Below are 20,156 nucleotides of genomic sequence, written 5' to 3'. Positions count from 1 at the left end.
AAGTCTCGCCATCCCTAAGAAAAACAAAAGAGACATATCTAAACAAAAATCCCCCACGCTCTACGGATGCGTGGAATGCACTTTATTCAGCTGACGCGCTGATGCATAAAAGCGACGCTTTAGGCCAAAGTGGATACAGCCGGGACCCACGCCCCTCCATCACTCCAAAGTCCTAATATTCACTCTCACATGCAGCAATCCAAACCTGTAGCCATCATAAAATTGTACGGTCTGCACGCGACTTCCAACCGCGTTCAGGACTGCAAAACAGGAAACAGAAAAGAAAAAATGGAAAAGCGTTGGTTTAGTTGTTTTTTTTTTCTTTCTATCTTTTCTTTTCCACTTTACCAAAATAAAGAAAATAGAAATAAAACGCTGCCCACTATTGCCAGCAAAGCCAGAGATCTCCTCTCCTTCTGTTTTAACTCAGCTTTTTTTTTCCCCTTTTGTAACCTCGTGATACCTTCGAAGCCTCCATCCCCATCTCTGTCTCTCTCTCTCTCTCTCCCCCTCTGTCATTTGTCTTTCTTCTATGGGTTCTCACCGGAAAATCGCTTTTGGTTCGGTCCAAACCCGTTCTTACAAGCTGCCTACAAAATAACAGCCAAGTAGAGCGAAAAAGAACCATTTTTTCCTCATTCTTTGTTGTGTTTTGTTTTTCTCCTAAAATCCCAAAATGGTAGTAAAATTTGGCTGTGTTTTTATAGTTTCAGTTCTGATATTAAGTTTGGGAGTAAACTCAGAACCAGTTCAAGACAAGCAAGCTCTCCTTGCGTTCCTTTCAGAGACCAAACACGCGAACCGGATTCAGTGGAACTCATCAACCTCAGCCTGCGACTGGGTCGGTGTCAAATGCGATGCAAACCGCTCTTTTGTCTACACTCTCCGGCTCCCAGGTGTGGGCCTCGTCGGTTCCATTCCGCCCAACACAATCGGCCGGCTAAACCAACTACGAGTTTTAAGTCTCCGAGCAAACCGTTTATCCGGTGAGATCCCTGCCGACTTCTCCAACTTGACTCTCCTCCGTAGCCTATATTTGCAAGGTAATGAGTTCAGCGGTCAGTTCCCATCCAGTGTGACTCGATTTACCCGTTTGGCACGGCTCGATCTTTCCTCTAACAATTTCACCGGTCCAATTCCTTTCGTGGTCAACAATTTGACTCTTTTGACCCGACTCTTCTTGCAAAACAACAAATTTTCCGGTTCTCTCCCAAGCATCAACTCCGACGGTTTGGTTGATTTTAACGTTTCTAATAACAACCTTAACGGTTCAATCCCCGACACGCTATCTAAATTCCCTGAATCTTCATTTGCCGGAAACCTCGGGCTTTGCGGTGGCCCACTCCGGCCATGTAACCCATTTTTCCCTTCTCCGGCTCCATCTCCTTCCGAGCCCATTCCACCAACAACTTCTCGTAAAAGGTCCAAAAAACTTTCCACCGGCGCCATTATTGCTATTGCCGTGGGGTCAGCAGTCATCGCGTTATTATTATTATTATTCCTTATTCTTTGTCTCCGCAAACGGCAACGGCGGCCACCGAAGCAGCAGAAGCCAGTTACGGCCGCGACACGGGCGGTTCCGCCGGCGGAAGCGGGAACTTCCTCGTCGAAAGATGATATAACGGGAGGGTCAACGGAAGGGGAGAGGAATAAGCTCGTGTTCTTTGAAGGTGGGGTTTATAGTTTCGATTTGGAGGATTTGTTGAGGGCTTCGGCGGAAGTGTTGGGAAAAGGCAGTGTGGGCACCTCGTACAAGGCTGTGTTAGAAGAAGGGACAACGGTGGTAGTTAAACGGTTAAAAGACGTGGCGGTTAGTAAAAGAGAGTTCGAAATGCAGATGGAAATGTTGGGTAAACTTAAGCATGAAAATGTGGTTCCTTTGAGAGCGTTTTATTACTCCAAAGATGAGAAATTGCTCGTTTATGATTTCATGCGCGATGGTAGCTTGTCTGCCCTGCTTCACGGTATGTTTTTCTCTGTTTTAGTTATTTATTTGACTTTTTGGGTTTTCTTTCTTTAATTTTTTTTTTTGGGAAGAGACTTTTCTGGGTTTCTAAGAGCCAATAATTCGTGCAAATCTCGCGTTCAAAAATCAAAGATATTTTGCTTTGAATATGACCTAACACATTTTGACTACAGTGGAGCTCCAGCTGTTGCATGTATGTTCTTCCCCCCCTCCCTTATTTTACGTTGTGATAACATAGTTTTAGGGGAATATCGTGGAATGGTGTTGGGGACAATATTATGTTAATTTTTTTTAAGTGATGGAATTTAATAATGGAAGCTTTCTTCTAATTTAATAACCAGCGAAAGGACCGGGGGCTGGTACTCCTCTGCATAATTCCTCTTTCTGAGCAAACATTCTTCCAAGAGTATGAGTTACGCTTACAAAGTAGTGGCTGTCTTTTTGTCTTTATTTACGTTTCTGCCACCATCATTGCAACATGCATCTCATAATTCACCTATGGATCCACCGACATTGATTCATTGCATTTCTTTCTTCACCAAACTCGCCCTGCAGCCATCAAATTATTCCATCTAGTTTCATGAGGTTTCAAAATGAGTGAAATTGATTGTTGCACGCCTCCTAATGAAATCATAACTCGTTTTGCAGTGTAATCAAAACCCTGTTGGTGTCTTGTTTTTTTCAAGTAGTTTCCTTTCCTTTCAATTCAAGTTAACCTCAGTTGGATCATATCAGCGTTAGGGTTCTTGAGTTTGCATTTAACCTGAAGAGGTTTGGAGTATTCTAAGTCAAATTAGTAAAATGGAAAGTATATCTACTTCCTAATTAATTCTCTTGGTAGCTTGGACTTTTGCAAAATTTTTGGCATATAGTACTAGTACCCGTGTCAGAAAGTTAAGGGAAATGACTTGATACCATGGTGTATAGCTCATTTGCCATTGGGTACATTTTCGCTAGCCATGAAATTGGAGCATTAAGTTGGCAAATTACTTTTCTTCAAAGTTATTAATTAAACCGTGTTATTTGATAACGTTGCAGGTAGTAGAGGCTCCGGCCGTACTCCTCTAGACTGGGACAACAGAATGAGAATAGCGTTAAGCGCGGCAAGGGGCTTAGCACACCTCCACGTGACGGGGAAGGTGGTCCACGGCAACATCAAGTCCTCCAACATCCTCCTCCGGCCGGACCACGAAGCCTGCATCTCTGACTTCGGTCTCAACCCGCTCTTCGGCAACACCACCCCGCCTAGCCGCGTGGCGGGCTACCGAGCACCTGAAGTAGTGGAAACCCGCAAAGTTACGTTCAAATCTGACGTGTATAGCTTCGGAGTGTTATTGCTGGAGTTACTAACTGGCAAAGCACCAAATCAAGCATCGTTAGGGGAAGAGGGGATTGATCTTCCTCGTTGGGTTCAATCCGTGGTCCGCGAGGAATGGACCGCTGAGGTTTTCGACGTGGAGTTAATGAGATATCACAGCATTGAGGAGGAAATGGTGCAGCTGTTGCAAATTGCAATGACTTGCGTATCGACGGTACCTGATCAAAGACCCGCCATGGAGGACGTTGGTACGAATGATTGAAGATATGAACAGAGGGGAAACCGATGACGGATTACGGCAGTCGTCAGATGATCCTTCAAAAGGATCAGACGGTCAAACTCCTCCCACCGAATCAAGGACCCACCGAGATCCGCCACACCTTAGGCATAATGTGAACGAAGCAAGGACAGAAAATTGGAAAGCAACAAGACGGTATATGGGGGGTGGGGGTTGGGTTCTCCTTGAAATCTGCACAAAGCGTAAGTAAAGAGTGATAGAGTGCGCAGTTGATTGGGGGAAAAGCAACCAAGGTTTGCCCCTAATTTGTGTTTTCTCTTTATTTATTTTTATTTATTTCGTTTCTTGGTTTTATTTTTTTTCTCTTAATTTTACTTTGCAATTATTTTATAGGGTGCATTAGGGGGGAATTTGAATTGTTTTTGATGGAGGGTGGTGGTAGTGGGGACTGGGAAGTTCCATGAACTGATTGGAATTTGACCATTGATGGATTTAGTTGTTTTTCTTTTTATTTAATTCTTTCCTTTGTATCTGTACCTCACAACAAAACAATCCACCGTGTCCTTAACACATGTCTTCTTCGCTTTTCCATGTAAATTTTCTTTGTAATATTTTTTTTATCCTTTTTATTGCAATGGCCAAGCGAAAGCCAACTAGGGAGTTGAATATTTCCTTTTAAAAAATTCCAACCACTTGTTCCCTTCTGCATCTATAACGCCAAACGCTTGTTTTTATTTCTGCTCATTGATTGTTTTTAATTAAGAGTTGAAAGGTCAGCTAATGTACAAAGCAGAAACCAAACATGCATTGGCTCCTTCCCATATGCCCCACATAGGAGCCTGGTTTTTGGTCATAAACCTCATAATTATGCCACGTAATCCTATCCGAACCAGATTCAACGATGGAATCAACACCGGCCCGGCCGAAATCGGTGGACTAGAGATGTGACACGTGGCGGATTAGAACCACGTGATGATGATTAAGGGGGGATATCAGAGATTTGATGTTTCACTGGGTAGAATTTTTGTCTGATTATGGAGCCAGAGAAAAAGAATGCAGCGAGGGTGGGAGCCAGGCTGGCCGGCTTTTTTAACCTCTCTTTCTTTTCCTTTTCTAGAGAAAAGGAAAACCAAAATAGTAAGATTTTCTTCTGACAATCGTTGAACAATGTCCTTGACGTGGCTAGGCTGGTAACCGTTTATTCACTTGACTCTAGACCCCACTGACTCTCGGGTCCCTTTTCGTCTTTTGCCCTTTTCTCGCATGCAACATCGGCCTTTTGTTCCACTCAAACCGTGAAAGTTATAGCTTGGGAGCCTATATATATATATTTTTCCACAAGGAAAATACGCAAGTGTAGCAGAGCAGGCCAATGGTCAAAATAGCTACGGGGTTTGGCTCTTTTAGGTTTGAAAATCAACGCGTCGATAATTGCTTTTCAGAGTCTAAAATAAGTTTTTGGTTGTATGTATGTATGCATGTATCCGGCCCGGTCCCGCGTGACGCCGTGCATGTAACTACAAATTCTTCTTGTTGTCCACAGAATATTGTGCCACCCAGTAGTGGAAAAAATCTCCACTCAAATGCTACTATCTCATTCGTAAGTGCACATAACGCGCCACCTCTTGCGGTTGGTTAATGTCCACCTCTAATGTGTGGATGGTCACAATAAATTAGTATTTAAAAATAAACTAAATGATGCTAAATAACGTAGCATAATTATTTATGAGCAGCTTAATTCTATTGAAGTCGACATATATTTAAAGGAAATATTAATCGGTGTTTATTAACGTGATACGTAGCTATTGTATTATCTATATTGAATTTGAGGAAAAAAGTACATTTGACTTTTTTTTTAAATAATTAGTATATTTATATAATCAATAATTCTCATCAAATTTATAAGATATTTACTGGGATTATAAATAGGCTTTTGACAAATATAATTAGTACAATATACCTATTCTAATACTTTTGATCATGGAATTAAAAATAATTATTAAGATAATGTCGGAGTATGTAGTACTAAACTGAGAGGTGATTGCTATTTAGGGGCAACATGGGCACGCGCCACGACGGGAAAAGCAAGTTTTCGGAGTTTGGTGCACCGAAAGTTGAGGGTAGCAACACTTTTGGTCGGACTCAAAATTGACTCTTGAGTTGAGAAATAGAATGCCTTTGCCCTTTGGCGGACGGTCATTGAGCAGAGGCAAAAATATAACCCCCCCTCCACCAGGTTGTCTGGTTTTAAAGTTTGACCTAATCTTTGATTAGTCTTAATTAATCCTGAACGAGGCTGTCTTTTCCATTTCATTTCACAACTTAACGACCCTCTATCCTCCGAGCCATGCGATGTACATAAAAGAAACAACTGGAAATTCTCAATAAAACATAATGAGATTAATCAAAGAACAATAACAACCTTTCACGTGGGCCATATGTGTTGTAAGAACAATAACAAGCTTCATCTTGGAAGAACCCATCATACATTCCTTTACTCGGTTCACTTTTTTTGGTTAAGAGTTGTGATAGAGAGGGACAGAAGATTCTTAAGTTCAAAGTCCTTTTAGAATATTAGGTTTTGAGATAATGTATGAGTTGTAGTAGTAGTTGAGAGTCCATGGGTCAAGAAGCGAAGGACACCAATTATAAAACAAAACCATGAATGATTATGGCGACAGATCATTTACAAAAGATGCAAGGCTAGATGGCTTCACGTATCAAATTATGTATTTATTTTCCTAATATTTCTTTTGCTGGGAAGACCAAATGGCCCACTCATAATCAACAAAATCTCTCACATCACCTCTTTAGATGCAAGGGAGAGGAATCATGGAGAAATAGCATGATTATCATCAGGTAGTGACATTTTAGAGAAAGAGGATTTTGGGAATGATTGGAGACACTGAGAAAGCTGAGGGTGTTACAACCATTTGGAGGAAAGGAGATATAGCACCTTAGTCCATTGACACCTTACATCAATTGTTCTGTGGTCCCTGGTTGATATCAACATACATACAACCAATCTCAATGTTAGACCTATAAACCAAAGTCATCTCACTTATGGAGTTTATCTGATAGTAAAAAAGTTCCAGCTGAAGCAAAACGTGAGTTTTGGGTTTCTATAAGGATTACTTTTTGTCATAAGAAAGTAATAACAGTAGCAGAGATATAAGCCTTTTTTTTCTATCATTGGATTCTTCATTCTTCAATGCAGATTTACAGCATCAGTACTGTAATTTATCCACTACAGCTCACTTAATTTAACAGCTACAGGCCATAGCTAGCTTTATTTTACCATGATGAGTATCCGGTTGACCTAATCTTTTATTTCTTTTTCTTTTTCCAGGAACACAGTTCACCTAAACTTTACCCTATTCATGAGGCCCCATTATGTTCTTTTAAGGTGCCTTTAACTTGGCTAAGTGGACAGGTCTTGGTCTTAATTTAACATGATATAGGCACATCGTACATTCAAGTGTTTTCTTACACGTGTCTCTATCTAATAATCAATTCAACACGAGGGTTTTTAGTGGGCTAAGAAAGATGCCGCCTAATTGTTTACAGGGTTTAATCAAGCTGGTCTTCATGCTCATCGACCAAATAGGGAAAAAAGCCAACAGACAGGTTGCAGTTTGGCTGATAAATAATGCATATTTAATAATTATCTTAAAGGTCAAGCCAAAGCAATTTCTTGCCTTCTAAGTTCATTTTTGAATCCATATCACATATTATAAGCTTACCACAGTTGCAGTTGGCAGTAGTCCTCAAAAGGAAAATGCAAGTCACAAGGGCAAAAAGCTAACCTTTGAAAGTGGAGTTGGCTAGCCATTTAACTTGTATGGGAATTCCAACCAAAAATCATCTCAAACATGGAATTTAAATCCCAAAACTCCTTTTTGCTGTTAGTTGGATCAGCCAAGATGACTTAAACTCCCAAGGTTTCTTCCTTATCCCTCAGATCCTCACAAATGTCATTCATTAGCATTGAAATCTCACCAACCTGAGCGGCCTCATATTGGATTTGATGCCAATTCATTTAAATCACATCGAAAGTAATGGATTTATTGAACAATTATAATAAGGTGAGGTACTCAATTAAGAGGGTGGTTGCAGAACAATCTTCCTTCAAACAAGTTAATATATACTATAAAATCTCATAATAAATCTTAAAGTCCAAAATTTTAATAATTGTTAATTTCTTTATGGAACATAAGCTTTACTTTGATGTGATGACTTGTGAAAGCAACTTCTCTTTGAATGATAGCTATCAATCTTTGTGGACTTAGCTTGCCCATGAAACAAGGTGAACTGCTTGATGGTGGCTTGCTGAAGCAAAAGTTTTGCCTTTTTCCTTCACGTGCTGTCTCACCTCCTTCACCATGGGAGGCTGCAGGCCTGGAAAAATAAGTTTACCCTCAGGTGCTACGAGCTTAGGATTCTGGCCCGCTAAAAAATAAATTTCTAGAAAGAAGTTGGTGTCAGTAATTTTAATTAAAGTGTCAAAATAATGCCCATTAATATACAGCGCAAGCAACAGTCTAAACCATTGAATGAATTCGTCTTCATGTTTTTTATTGAATTTGGATCTTTTTGATTGAGCTGTTTGAAGCTGAGCATGCTCTTCTTCATGACGAACGATCACGACCACAGGATGATTGGTCCCCAGCAATAGTCTTGCAGGATATTACGCTTCTGCACGTGAGCGAACAAGTAAAACCAACCGAAGCTGGTGCTGGAAAGAAAGGAGAAAATACCCTTCTTTGGATACCTGGAAAAGGTGTAAACAGATTGTTAACCTTTTTTTCTTTGATAAAGATAGTACTGAAAGTTCGAGCTTCTGCTTTCTTAGATACCTTCCATGTGGCCATCTAGTTACGTACTGTAGCGGCCCGAGAAGCCTCAAGCTACCGGTGAGACTGCCACCTCACATCTAAGTCCATGTTAAATTGACGACCACTAGGACAAAGCACTCCAGTTTTCTGAGAAAAAGTTGATAGATTGTATCTCCCTTGTACATGGAGAGTAAGGGTTCATTCGAAAGAACTGGAAAAACATGAAGAAAATAGCTTGAATGGCTTATTAATATATCTATTTACACCATGCATATATATGCTTGTTAAAGAGAACAATGGAAAGTTCGAGTTTAGGGAGGAAATGTCCAAGAGCTGTCATATATCAATTCTGTAGTCTTAAGATGTACATGAATCCCTTTTAGATTGAAAGTTTGGATGTATTACAATATTTACACATTAAATGACCTGGTTATACCAGCAAAAAGGCTTAAACCCAAGATCCTCAACTACACAAATGCAGATGTGAATAGTATCTAAAACCATGATGATGTTCTCTGAAATTGCAATAATCCTGCCCAATGGCATGAAACCGGTAAAAATTTTTTGTTTGGAATCCCAGAAACTGAGGAAGCATAGCTGCTGAGCAGCTATATTATTCAATGTACTTTGTTTTGCTAAGTATGGACAGATCGAACCACATTGCATATTGTGCAAGTAGCAATCCAGATTGAGCTGAGTCAGGGTGTATTCTCCATCCTTTCAACATATTTAATGTGGCTGACTCGAAGCTGCTAACAGCTTATCGAGTCAGGTAATTCAGATAAATCCTCATCAACTCTTCAATGAAACAGTCCAGGCTGAAAATTCTGCACAATTCTTTCTGTGAAGCAAAAATACTGCCCCTTGGTTCTTTGCTTTTCTTTGCTTAACCTGACGGTCTCTCTAGTCTCCTTGGGGTGCTTAATTTTTACCTACTAATGTGATTTGTGCTCAAGAACAGAGTTTAAGCACTAAAATTCATTTCGATTCCCAATAAAGCCAGTGTAGCATGTATTTGCTTGGTCTTGGGGTGTGATCCATCACCAGCAAAAAAGGGATGAAGTTTCTCACCTATTTGTATCCAGCTGCACCCAGGACTCTTCTTTAAGCCTTTTTCTTTCATTAAATCCCTTATTTTTATTACTTTATCCCACCTTCCTGAAGCCGCATATGCATTTGAAATTGCCACATAATTACCTGAATTATCTGGTTCCAATTCTAATAAATACTTTGCCAGGTGCTCCCCAAGTTCAATCTCATTATGCTCTCTGCATGTAGCAAGCAGTGATCCAATTATATATGCATCTGGTTCATATGGCATTGCGTGAATAAGCCTAATAGCTTCATCCAAATTACCAGACCGAGAAAGAAGACTAACTACACAGCCATAATGCTCCATGCTTGGCCTGAAATGATGTTTAGAAACTATATCAAAAAAAATCTCCAAACCTTCATTTATCAGCCCATTGTGGCTGCATGCAGATAAGACAGTAGTAAAAGTTATGCCATCTGGTTCTATACCAGCCTCCTCTAGATGTTTATACACTGCAAGAGCTTCTCCAGCTTGACCATGTAATGCATAACCAGAAATCATTGCATTATAAACAGGCAATTCCTTGCTTAAGGTATTATCAAACACCCTCTTTGCTTGACTTAAATATCCACATTTAGCATACATGTCAACTAAAGCTGTTGAAACTGAAATCTGTGAACCAAGGTCATGCCTTATAGCATATCCATGGATTGCTCGACCATGCGGTAATGATGTCACATTTGTGCAAGCTGAGAGTACACTACTGATGCTTATTGTATTGGGTTTGATCCCAGATTCTTGCATTTTTTGAAAAATCTGAACTGCCTCATCTTGAAAACCATTATGAGCCAGACCAGTGATAAGCGTAGTCCAAGTTATAAGGTTAGGGTGGACACCAAGGGATTGCATCTGCGAGAATAACTCTTTAGCCTCGTTTAACTGGTGATTCCTAATAAATCCTAAAATCAGAGAATTCCATGATGTTACATTTGGTGGCACACTCTCTAACTGCATCTGATAAAACAACTTCAAGGCCTCACCACCGTGGCCAATATCTGCATAAGAAGCCAATAGTGTATTCCATAATATGATATCTTTGTTAGTTGTAGAACTAAATACTTGTCTGGCACAATCAATTCTTCCACATTTGGCATACATATCTACGATGCTACTTGCAACAACAACATCAGATTGAAGGTTGTTCCGAATACAATAACAGTGACCCTCTTTACCAATTTCTATACTGCTTGAATTGGCAGCTGCAGTCAATATTGATGATAGAGTCACACAGTCAAATCTCAAATTTTCTAATCTCATCAGATGGCACATATTGAGCGCCTTCTCAATCAATCCGCATTGCACATAACTTGAAATCATCAGATTCCATGTCACTACATCCCTCACGAGCATTCTAACAAAAACAAGCTCCGCATCCTCAATCAAACCAAGCTTGGAATAAAAGTTTATAACAGAACTACCCAAAATGTTATCCAATTCTAATCCACCTAAGACAGCAATTGCATGCCCCTGCTTTCCCTCATCTATTGCACCTAAATTTGCCGAAGCTGATAAAAAGCTTGATATGGATACCCGAGTGGGCTCAACTCCTTCCATTCTCATATCACAGAACACCCCAATTGCTTCCTCATTCCTCCCATTTTGCATATAACCAACGATCATCGAATTCCAAGCTATTACATTCCTCTCAACCATCCCATCAAAGACTTTCCTTGCATCCTCCAAAACACCACACTTGCCATACATATCAATCAAACTACTTGCAACAAAGACACACCCATCAAAACCCACCTTCACGACATACCCGTGAACCCCTTTCCCGTACCCAAGCCACTGCAAAGCACCACAAGCTTTCAATGCATTAGGAACCACAAAATTATCTGGAAAAAACCCATTTTCTTGCATCTCAGAAAACGCCATTAAAGCCTCTTCATTTAACCCAAACCTACACTTCAATCCTATAACAGCAGCCCAAGAAAACACATTCTTTACCCTCAATCTACTAAACAAATTATTAGCAACATCGAAAGCACCACACTTGGCATAAAAAATAACTAACTTTGTCTCAATGTACTCATTTCTTGCAAAGAAGGCACCATTTTTGAGAACTTGAGCATGAATTTGCTGACCTGTAAAAAGATCTCGTTCATAAACGCAACACTGGAGTATTTCACCGTATATTTCAGGTCCAACTGGAAAATTTTTTGAGTCCATTTCAGTGAGTAAGTCCACAGCTTGTTGAATTTGGCCATCTTTGCAAAGGGAAGATATGGAGTGAAAGTAAGATTTATACAAAGTTTGATGATTTCTGGTGGTTCCATTGAATTCTGTAAAATGGATTGGTTCATTGGAACTGAGAAATTTGGTTGTTTTTGTTGATCTGAACTGGGAGAGTTGTGGGGTTGTAAAAGGAAAGCAGGCCATGCATGAAGTACAGAAGCAGAGAGGAGGATATGGTTCTTCTCAGGGAAAGCGGGAAGGGTGGTCTCGTCATTGGAAACTAACGACCCTTTCGTTTCAGAAAATGAAAAAGAAAAGAAAAGAAAAGATAAGTTTAGTTTATCCAGCAAAATTGTGATAGAATTCAGTCTTGGACCCACCACTCTAACGGGGCCCAATTTAACCTTTATATATATACATAGATAAGGGAAACTTATTACTTCATCCTACGTTATAATATGCTAAATTGTATGCAAATAAACAAAACCAATGTACATATGGAGGAGAATAAAAAATATGTAAATTTAAGTTTAGATTATCTATATGTGTAGTCATTTAATTGGTGCACTAATTATATAAAAAAATATAATATTTCAATTATCTTAAAGTAACTCTTTTGTCTCTTTTAAGAATTGAACATTTGAATTAATATAAAAAATAAATAATATTTTTTTAAAAACTAGCAAAGAATCAATTTCCACTCCAATTTTCCTGAGACTCGTATTCCAACACAGGGTCAAGCCTTTATAAATAACCCATTTGTTAAAGAAAAAGCTATACCATTGTTTTTTTTTCTTTACAAAAAACCAATTTAACCTTTTTAAGTAAAGCACTTCTTTGAGGAATTTGATCCATAAGTATCACCGTATAGAGACAAATCAATTTGTCATGAACCTATATAATTGGAAATTAAAAATAAATTTTGCTAACTAGTGTCTTAATCTTAAACCCACTCTTTAAAGTAGTTAATGTATTATTTATAGAAATATTTTTCCATTAAATGTAATAGTTGGTATTTAGGTAATGAATTTTAATATAGCAACATTAAAGAGTATCCTTAAACATTCATAAGCAAAACCCTTTATAGATATAAATATATAGTAATCAGTTTCAGTAATAAATTAATACTCATCAATCATTTTTTTCAATATAAGCTACTTGGTTGCACATCCTTTTCATATGACTCAATTACACCATTGTTGGTAGGGGAAAGTAACGGGAACTAGTAAAAGAAATAGAGTTTCTACCATAGTGTACTCCAGGAAAACAAAATTGTCATCTCTTTTGGAAGATCAAGAATTTCATGGAGAAAGCAAATACACAAGCAAACAGCAAAGTGAACCCTATTAGTACCAGAGAAACTATCCATAACCAGTCTCGTCTGAACCCAAAGTAGTCTTCCATTAACTGAGCCACTGTCTCTCCTGACTCTAACTTGGTCTGTAAGTTTCCATACTGTGAAGTAGACATTCCCCACAAACTCCATGACACTGGGCACACCCATGCATACCATCTCCACCATGCAATGATCCTCTGACAATTGTAAAATCCTAGAAATCATATAAACTGAAGAAAATGCTAGCAAAAATAATAGAAGAAAGGGGTGGAATAAGGGTTACCGGTCGGGGAATTATAAAGCCTGAGAAGAGATTCCACATTGTATAGAAGACCCCTGAAAGAACCGCGGCAGCTGCTTGATTAGGACTTATAGCTACGACCATGATGCCATAGTATATGTAGCAGAGAACTGTGATGAACATGAAGAACGTGTTTAAGAAGAACTTGGAAACTGTCCATTCAAATCCCATCATTGCGTAGACTACAACCCCATATACAGCAACCTGAGCCATGGTATAAGGGATTTCAATAGCAACCTGAAATGGGAAATTCAAGATAAGAAAGTCAGGAGGCAAAGCAATGGTAGCCGGTTAGATTTTGTTGAACTACCTGTGCAAAGGCATAAGGCAATGCAGAGTACATTCCAGCACCCCTCTCTCTGTAAAAAACTGTTCTTTCAGCTATTACAACTGGTCGCACAGAAGCAGCACTCTGTGCTCCCATGAATGTAATTGCAGTGTACATGGCACCCATTGCATTGAAAACATCCTGTCTTGTTCCCCTGAAGGTTCAAATTTATAATTGAATTGAACAAAGAAAAACTGAATCCAGCTTTTTTGTAGATTCTGCCTAAACAACATACCTTTTACTTCCAAGATTCCAGAACAAGACTCCAAACATAATGCTCACCGCAGTACTAAAATAAAGTCGCACTGCATTGTAAGGCGTATTCCGCCAGTATGATTTGTGCTGTTTCCATAAGCAAGCTTTGAACTGTGTGAAGTAGGATTGTGCATACTTAGTGGGGAAATGTAGATCCTGCGAATCAGGGGGGGGTGTGCTCAACTCTGAAATCAAAGCCTTGTTTCTTCTGCAATAACAGTTTTGAGTATGAGTCTAAGAAGCAGCAAAGGCTAGTAACGACATTTTTTGGATGAAAGAAACTGCACCAATATTTCTCGGATAACCAACCTGTAGAGATCTGATTTCTTGTACTCGTCTGCAAATTGTACTCCTAGAATCTCTTCCTTAGCTCGTGTTGTCACTTCCAAGACCCAAGTTGCGGGGTTACAACCATCTTTTATTTTCCCTACTCCATTTATTTCCTTCAATTGGAGTAGTTAAAGAAGAGAAGTCAAATGAAGTTTCTCCTGATAAAAGTTTGAAGACATGTGAAGCAACAGTGGTAAATGAAACAACTTGAACATTTTTAGATTACCTCAAAATACTTTATCAAATGGCCTGAGTGACGGCCTAGAGGACCAAAATATATTTCTTCACCTCCACGCGTCAATAGGAAGAGCTATAGTTGGAAAGAGAAGACATTTGAGATTTCTATGCAGCAAAGATTGCTCCAACGACATAACGATTAGTTTGCTAAAGTCTCTTACCTCATCAAATGATTCAAATATGTCAATACTTGGCTGGTGAATTGTGCATACTACAGTTCTTCCTGTGTCCACTGTATTTCTCACGGTTCTCATCACAATGGCTGCTGCTCTTGCATCAAGACCTGAGGTTGGCTCATCCATGAAGATTATTGAGGGGTTTGCAACAAGCTCAACTGCGATGGTTAGCCTTTTGCGCTGCTCAATGGATAGTCCATTCACATTTGGAAATCCAACCAATGCATTTCGTAGTGGTATCAGCTCAATCAGTTCCATAACCTCCTCAACAAAAAGCTGCAACCATAAGATTTCAAAGAAATTAAAGAAATAAAATAGATGCACGGCAAGGCTATTATTGGGTGGACCACCAACCTCTCTACTCTGAGTATCAATATCACGAGGCAATCCAAGCCATGCTGAGTATAATAAGGATTCATAGACAGTGACAAGGGGAGAGTGAATGTCATTTTGTTCACAGTATCCTGTAACTCGAGCAAAAGTATCCTGTTTCTTTGGGTAGCCTGAAACAGTGATGTTCCCTTCTATATATCCATTATTTTTCCTCCCAGCTAACACATCCAGTAGAGTGGTCTTACCAGCCCCACTAACACCCATTAAGGCTGTTAACACTCCTGGTCTAAAGGCTCCATTCACTCCCTTCAAAAGTACCAATCGATCATCCAAGACACCTTGGGATTTCATTGCCTAAAAATGTTAAAAATAATACCTTTAATGTCACTGTGATGAATTCAGAATATCTCAAGCATTTTATGTAGATATAGTTAATTTAGAATTACAGTTACCTTTGGCATATCAACTGAGTATGTGATATTCTCAAAGGTAACAGCTAGCGGAATGAAAGGAAGAAGCATTCCTCTCTCTTGATAATTGCAAACAGCCACAGCTCCTGCAAGTTCATGCATTTTCAGTGATTATGTTCGGTACTTGTCAGTGAGGCAATACAGATAATGAGAGCTCAGTGGGCTTACTTCTCGATGCTCTCTTAGTCTTGGAGTTATTTTTGTCTAATAATATTTCATTGCCCTCCCCTTCACCTGTCCTAATAGTGTCCTCTTTAGCAGATTCTTCAGACAAAAACACTGCCTGGGATTTCCCATATTCTGCAGGAACTCAAAACAGTTATATCTGGGAAAAATGTTGCTGAAAACAGCATAGGGTTAGAGTGAAGTATTAATAGTTGAAAGTGAGAGCACTTACGGTCAAGGTAAGCAAAAGCAAGAGTACAGATCCCATTAAAAAGGAATATAAATCCAACCAATGCAATAAGACCAATCCAATACCAAATAGCACTGGTGAACACCCCGCGAGCTTTCAAGACTGCCATTCCCAGAGACTCCTTTGTTCCATTAAGAGCCTGCATTCATTTCCACATTCAAACTTAGATGCTTTCAAGTTCAAACTACGACAGAAGCAAGGTCCACTAAACTTGTCTTTTCCCTCCTTTTATGTAGGATACTTACTTGATTCCAGGCTCCACCAAGGAATTCATTTACTGAAATTGCAGTTTGCACATACATCAGAGGAGATGCCCAATAGCCCCAGATCAGCCATTTCTGCATATTCTCTGTGAGAATAAAGGAGCATATTAGTGATGCTAGGTTGCTATACAACTATGCTTCTTAATATTTCATATATCACACGGGAAAATCTGAGGCCTGAGAATACCTCTTGATAAGATAAATCCACTAAACATTAAAAGCCACATCACTGCAAGGCATCCAGTCGTGTTGGCAACTGTATGATCTCTAGCCAATGCAGCAATGCATCTAAAAAGTACATAAGACATCTGTCCACTCATTACAAGAACAAGATATTGTTTGAGCATCCTGAAGCAAGAAAATCAAGGAGGGTTAGCAGAGCGAATACAAGAAGAAAAACTAAAGTAATATATTGTAACTTGTTCTTTGATACCGGCCTTGTAACGTTGGGATCAAATCCTATTACATAGTAAGTTATGGCAACCCAAAGAGCAACTTCAAATATTGATATAGGAATGCCAAGAATTGATGTTGGTAATGAGAATGCCCATGAAGGGTAAAAGAGGAGGTCTCTTTGCTTGTAAAATATTGGAAGCTTATCGATGGTCAAAGGAAGCTCAAAAAATCCAGTGAAGGTAATTGTGTTAAGCACAAAAAAGAGAGCGCCTAGGTAGACTGTTCCATCTTCAATTGTACTGTGATGCTTTCTAGCTTGCACAAAGACAGTAGCAACAATGACCGCACTAAGTTCAAGCTGGAAGAAAAGATAAAAGTTATGAATTCAGGTGTAAACATTCTTTTTTAGAATGGTTGAAAAAGAACAATGCTACTCACCTGAAATATCTTGAATACATGCAAGAATGCATTTCTTTTCATCAAAATAACTTCTCTTGATAAACAGGCTTTCATCAATTCTTTTTTGCTAGCTCCATATCTGGTTTTTGTCAAAGCTGCAGGATGACTCTTTGACCTGTCAAATGGATTGGCAAGCTGGTGCCGGATGGCTATTCCAATGTGAAATGAGTTGAAGGCTTCTGCAAACTCATTGACTGATATAAAGCGATATGGTAATTCTTTATGAAACCAATATTGTCTCTGATCCTTTCTTGATGTAACCTATATATTGAAGAGATCACAGGAAAAATGGATTGCTTTAAAATTCAATAGACTGAATTCTGGATTATTTAATTATTGAAAACTTTGGTATGCGATATAGTCGTATTTTTTAACGTCGTAGAATAAATATGGAATTGTTTTGATGTGCTTACTTCCTGTAGGTAGTCTGCAATGCCTTTTCTCTCTGGACATTTAAATCCCATGGATTCAAAGAACTCAAGAACATATTCACGGGGGCCCTGATACACAATTCGCCCCTCTGAGACAAGGATAATGTCGTCAAAAAGCTCAAAAGTTTCTGGTGGAGGCTGGAGAAGAGAGATCATAGCAGTCTTGTTGAAAATGTGGATTGATTGCTTGATCGAGTTGACTATTTGATAAGTGGTGGAACTGTCTAGACCAGTTGATATATTGTCCATAAAAAGTGCACCCACAGGCCCGACCAGCATCTCCCCTGGCATAAATTCAAGTCATAAAGTTGAATTATTCTGAAATTGATATTTAGCAGTTTTTAGACGGCACTTCCTTTTTTGCTCTATTGCAATTTCATTGTCATTCTACCTGTAGTAACACGTTTCTTCTGCCCTCCAGAAACGCCTCTCATCATTGCATCTCCTACTATGGTGTCAGCACAAACTTCCAGTCCTAAAATCTGTAACACACAGCATTTGACCGGAAGGTAAAAGGAAAAGTCAGCAATTCTTTAATGAACAAAATTGGTCATGATTATAAAGAAAGCCCCCAGTACTACCTTGAGAACATAGTCTGTAACAATTTCTTCCTTATGTCCTTCCAGAACTGATGCCTGCAGCAAAGCGTTTCGACCAAGTCTTTACCTTGAACAGATGCATACTTAAGTGATAAACTTTACAGATTTCTTATTTTTTTACCTTCATCAAGGCATCAATATAAGGATCTGGCCTAATGTTTAACTCTTTCTCTCTTCTCAAGAGCTCTGTAAGCATCTCTGAAAATTACCAACAGAACCACCCGAATGAAAGAGTTTTAGGCTATAATTCCATGGAAATATTGCTTGTTAGTACTTGACACACTAAAATTCTTTCATGTTTCAACTTACCATAACCAGTTCCGACTCCTTGACATTTTGCAGAGAATTCCAATGTTTCTCTAACGGTCAATTGTGGTATGTGGATATCATACTGGCTAATATAAGCAGAGGTCCTCTGGGGTACAAACTCATGCATTTCATGACCATTATATGTTACTTTCCCAGAAAACTGTAATTCAATAAACACTCAGAATCAATGAATTTTGAAAATATAATGCTTCTAAGTCATTGAGGAATAAGATGCAGCAGTTTTTTTTTTGGCTCAGCAATAAGATGTAGCAGTTACCTTTACATCTGAATCAAATTTTCCAGTCAATGCTTGTAGTAGGGTGGTTTTTCCTGAACCTGGGGGGCCTAAAAGCAGAGTCAATCTGGAAAAACGTTTCTTATATCAACTTTCTTGGAGCTACAAATTTCATTGGGCAAAAGAAATGTTCTTCCTACATGTCTCTTTACCTCCCTGGCTTGATGATTCCGCTCAAATCTCGTAGAATTGAGAACTTTTTTTTTTGACTTGACAGAATATGAAGGTAATTGCCTACACCCTGAACATGTAAAATCCATAAATTTTTCCCTTCAAATATCACTAGTGACAAATATATGATATATATGTTATATATATATATAGTTGTTCTACAAATATGAATATGTTGATAATATTGAAGATAAAAGAGAACTTTTAGGGAGCCAAATGAGAAATATATATTTAAATACTAATCTCTGGAGAAAAGCGACAAAAGGATGGATATACATACCTCTATAGCATTGAAAATTGAGTTGAAGATAGTTGGTAAAGCCCTGCTACCAACATAGGCTTCTCCTTGCACATTGATATTCTCGAATCGAACTTCAATTGTTGGCAGATTCAAAGAAACTCTAATTTATCCAATTAAGCACTAATTATTGTGAAGGTGACCAAGCTTTTCAATCAAAAAACTATAAACTTCCTACCAGTGAGACCAGCAATCTTGTAGAACTTCTTTTTGAATAAAATGAGAAATCATTGAATAGTTCCATGCAAATAGCAGTAATGAAAAACCCAGGAAAAAAAAAATGAAAGGAGGATGTTTAAGCCATAGTAAGGAAAGAGTCATGATCACCTGTCAATTCTTGCTTTGAGCTTCTTCAAGTACTCTTCATTTTTATCTGCATTCTTCATGAACTTGTCTAACAAATCTTTCCTCTCTTGAAACCCAAGGTCACGAAGATCAATCTCTTTGAAGTCACCCAAAATCCCATGCAAAACACCTTTCCTGGCACGTTCATACGTAGGAAGTCGCTCCAGAGAAGCCCATTTCAGAGCTTCTTCATCATCTTCTTCTTTCATTCTGCTCGTGCTAGGCACGTTTGAACGTGTCCTATAATGTCCAAGTTCCATTGACATATCTATATCTCTCACAGTGCACTGGAAAACCACCAAGCGCAAAGTCCTCACTCTCACGTTTACAAGTTAGTTTTTGTTCCTTTTCTCCACCCGTACGATTTATTAAGTTTTTAAGAGGTGTGAAAGAGCAGGAAAAAAAAAAGGAGTCAAAGAAGATTGTGTGGAGATTCTGGGCTTGTTTTGGTTGAAGCCAACAATATCTGCATTTAATTACAAATCGGATTTTATGTTGTATATGCATTAAGTTTTGGATGCTCTTAGATTGTGGAAGTGGAGTATATATCCTTTGTATTAGCCTTCTTTGGCAAGTTTCTTTACTTTGTTTGTTTCCATCCTGATTGTGCTAACAAAATTAATCTGTCATAAATCAAAATCATTTTTACTTCTTCAAATGATTAAAGTTGTGTTATAGTATTTATTTAACACAGATTAATATCTCATACAAATTTACTGGCAGTATTTGTTATTTACTGAAACCACATAAGGTAAAGTTACTATCAGAACATTAAAAGAAG

The 20,156-nt window shown here is 38.7% G+C and overlaps 3 protein-coding genes across 3 annotated transcripts; 1 reads left to right on the top strand and 2 right to left on the bottom strand.

Annotated features, from left to right (window-relative positions):
* Positions 1-336: 336 nt before the first annotated feature.
* Positions 337-3,809, top strand: LOC110410570 (putative inactive receptor kinase At2g26730). The gene is given in 4 exon segments (XM_021420332.2): positions 337-1,964; positions 3,005-3,531; positions 3,533-3,641; positions 3,644-3,809. Coding segments are annotated over 4 exon segments (1,950 nt in total). The 5' UTR covers positions 337-676; the 3' UTR covers positions 3,670-3,809.
* Positions 3,810-8,658: 4,849 nt separating this feature from the next.
* CRR21 (Tetratricopeptide repeat (TPR)-like superfamily protein) lies at positions 8,659-13,041 on the bottom strand. The gene is made up of 2 exons (XM_021420124.2): positions 12,982-13,041; positions 8,659-11,917 (listed from the first exon to the last, which is right to left on the bottom strand). The coding sequence occupies exon 2, from the start codon at positions 11,830-11,832 to the stop codon at positions 9,322-9,324; it is 2,511 nt and encodes an 836-aa protein (XP_021275799.1). The 5' UTR covers positions 11,833-11,917; positions 12,982-13,041; the 3' UTR covers positions 8,659-9,321.
* ABCG38 (pleiotropic drug resistance 10) lies at positions 12,860-19,641 on the bottom strand. Its single transcript, XM_021420123.1, has 24 exons — positions 19,358-19,641; positions 19,013-19,133; positions 18,714-18,802; positions 18,544-18,628; positions 18,267-18,426; positions 18,079-18,155; positions 17,940-17,993; positions 17,750-17,840; positions 17,341-17,642; positions 16,907-17,188; positions 16,510-16,826; positions 16,260-16,420; positions 16,055-16,158; positions 15,792-15,948; positions 15,563-15,694; positions 15,377-15,480; positions 14,946-15,278; positions 14,577-14,867; positions 14,405-14,488; positions 14,158-14,291; positions 13,829-14,056; positions 13,576-13,747; positions 13,248-13,502; positions 12,860-13,161 (listed from the first exon to the last, which is right to left on the bottom strand). The coding sequence occupies exons 1-24, from the start codon at positions 19,639-19,641 to the stop codon at positions 12,904-12,906; spliced, it is 4,275 nt and encodes a 1,424-aa protein (XP_021275798.1). The 3' UTR covers positions 12,860-12,903.
* Positions 19,642-20,156: the final 515 nt, after the last annotated feature.

The sequence above is a fragment of the Theobroma umbraticum genome, unplaced genomic scaffold, assembly GCF_002168275.2.
Source record: "Theobroma umbraticum cultivar Fairchild unplaced genomic scaffold, ASM216827v3 scaffold_56.0, whole genome shotgun sequence".
Lineage (NCBI taxonomy): Eukaryota > Viridiplantae > Streptophyta > Magnoliopsida > Malvales > Malvaceae > Theobroma > Theobroma umbraticum.
The sequence above is the reverse complement of the archived record's forward strand: the minus strand, read 5'-3'. Positions and strand labels throughout refer to the sequence as shown.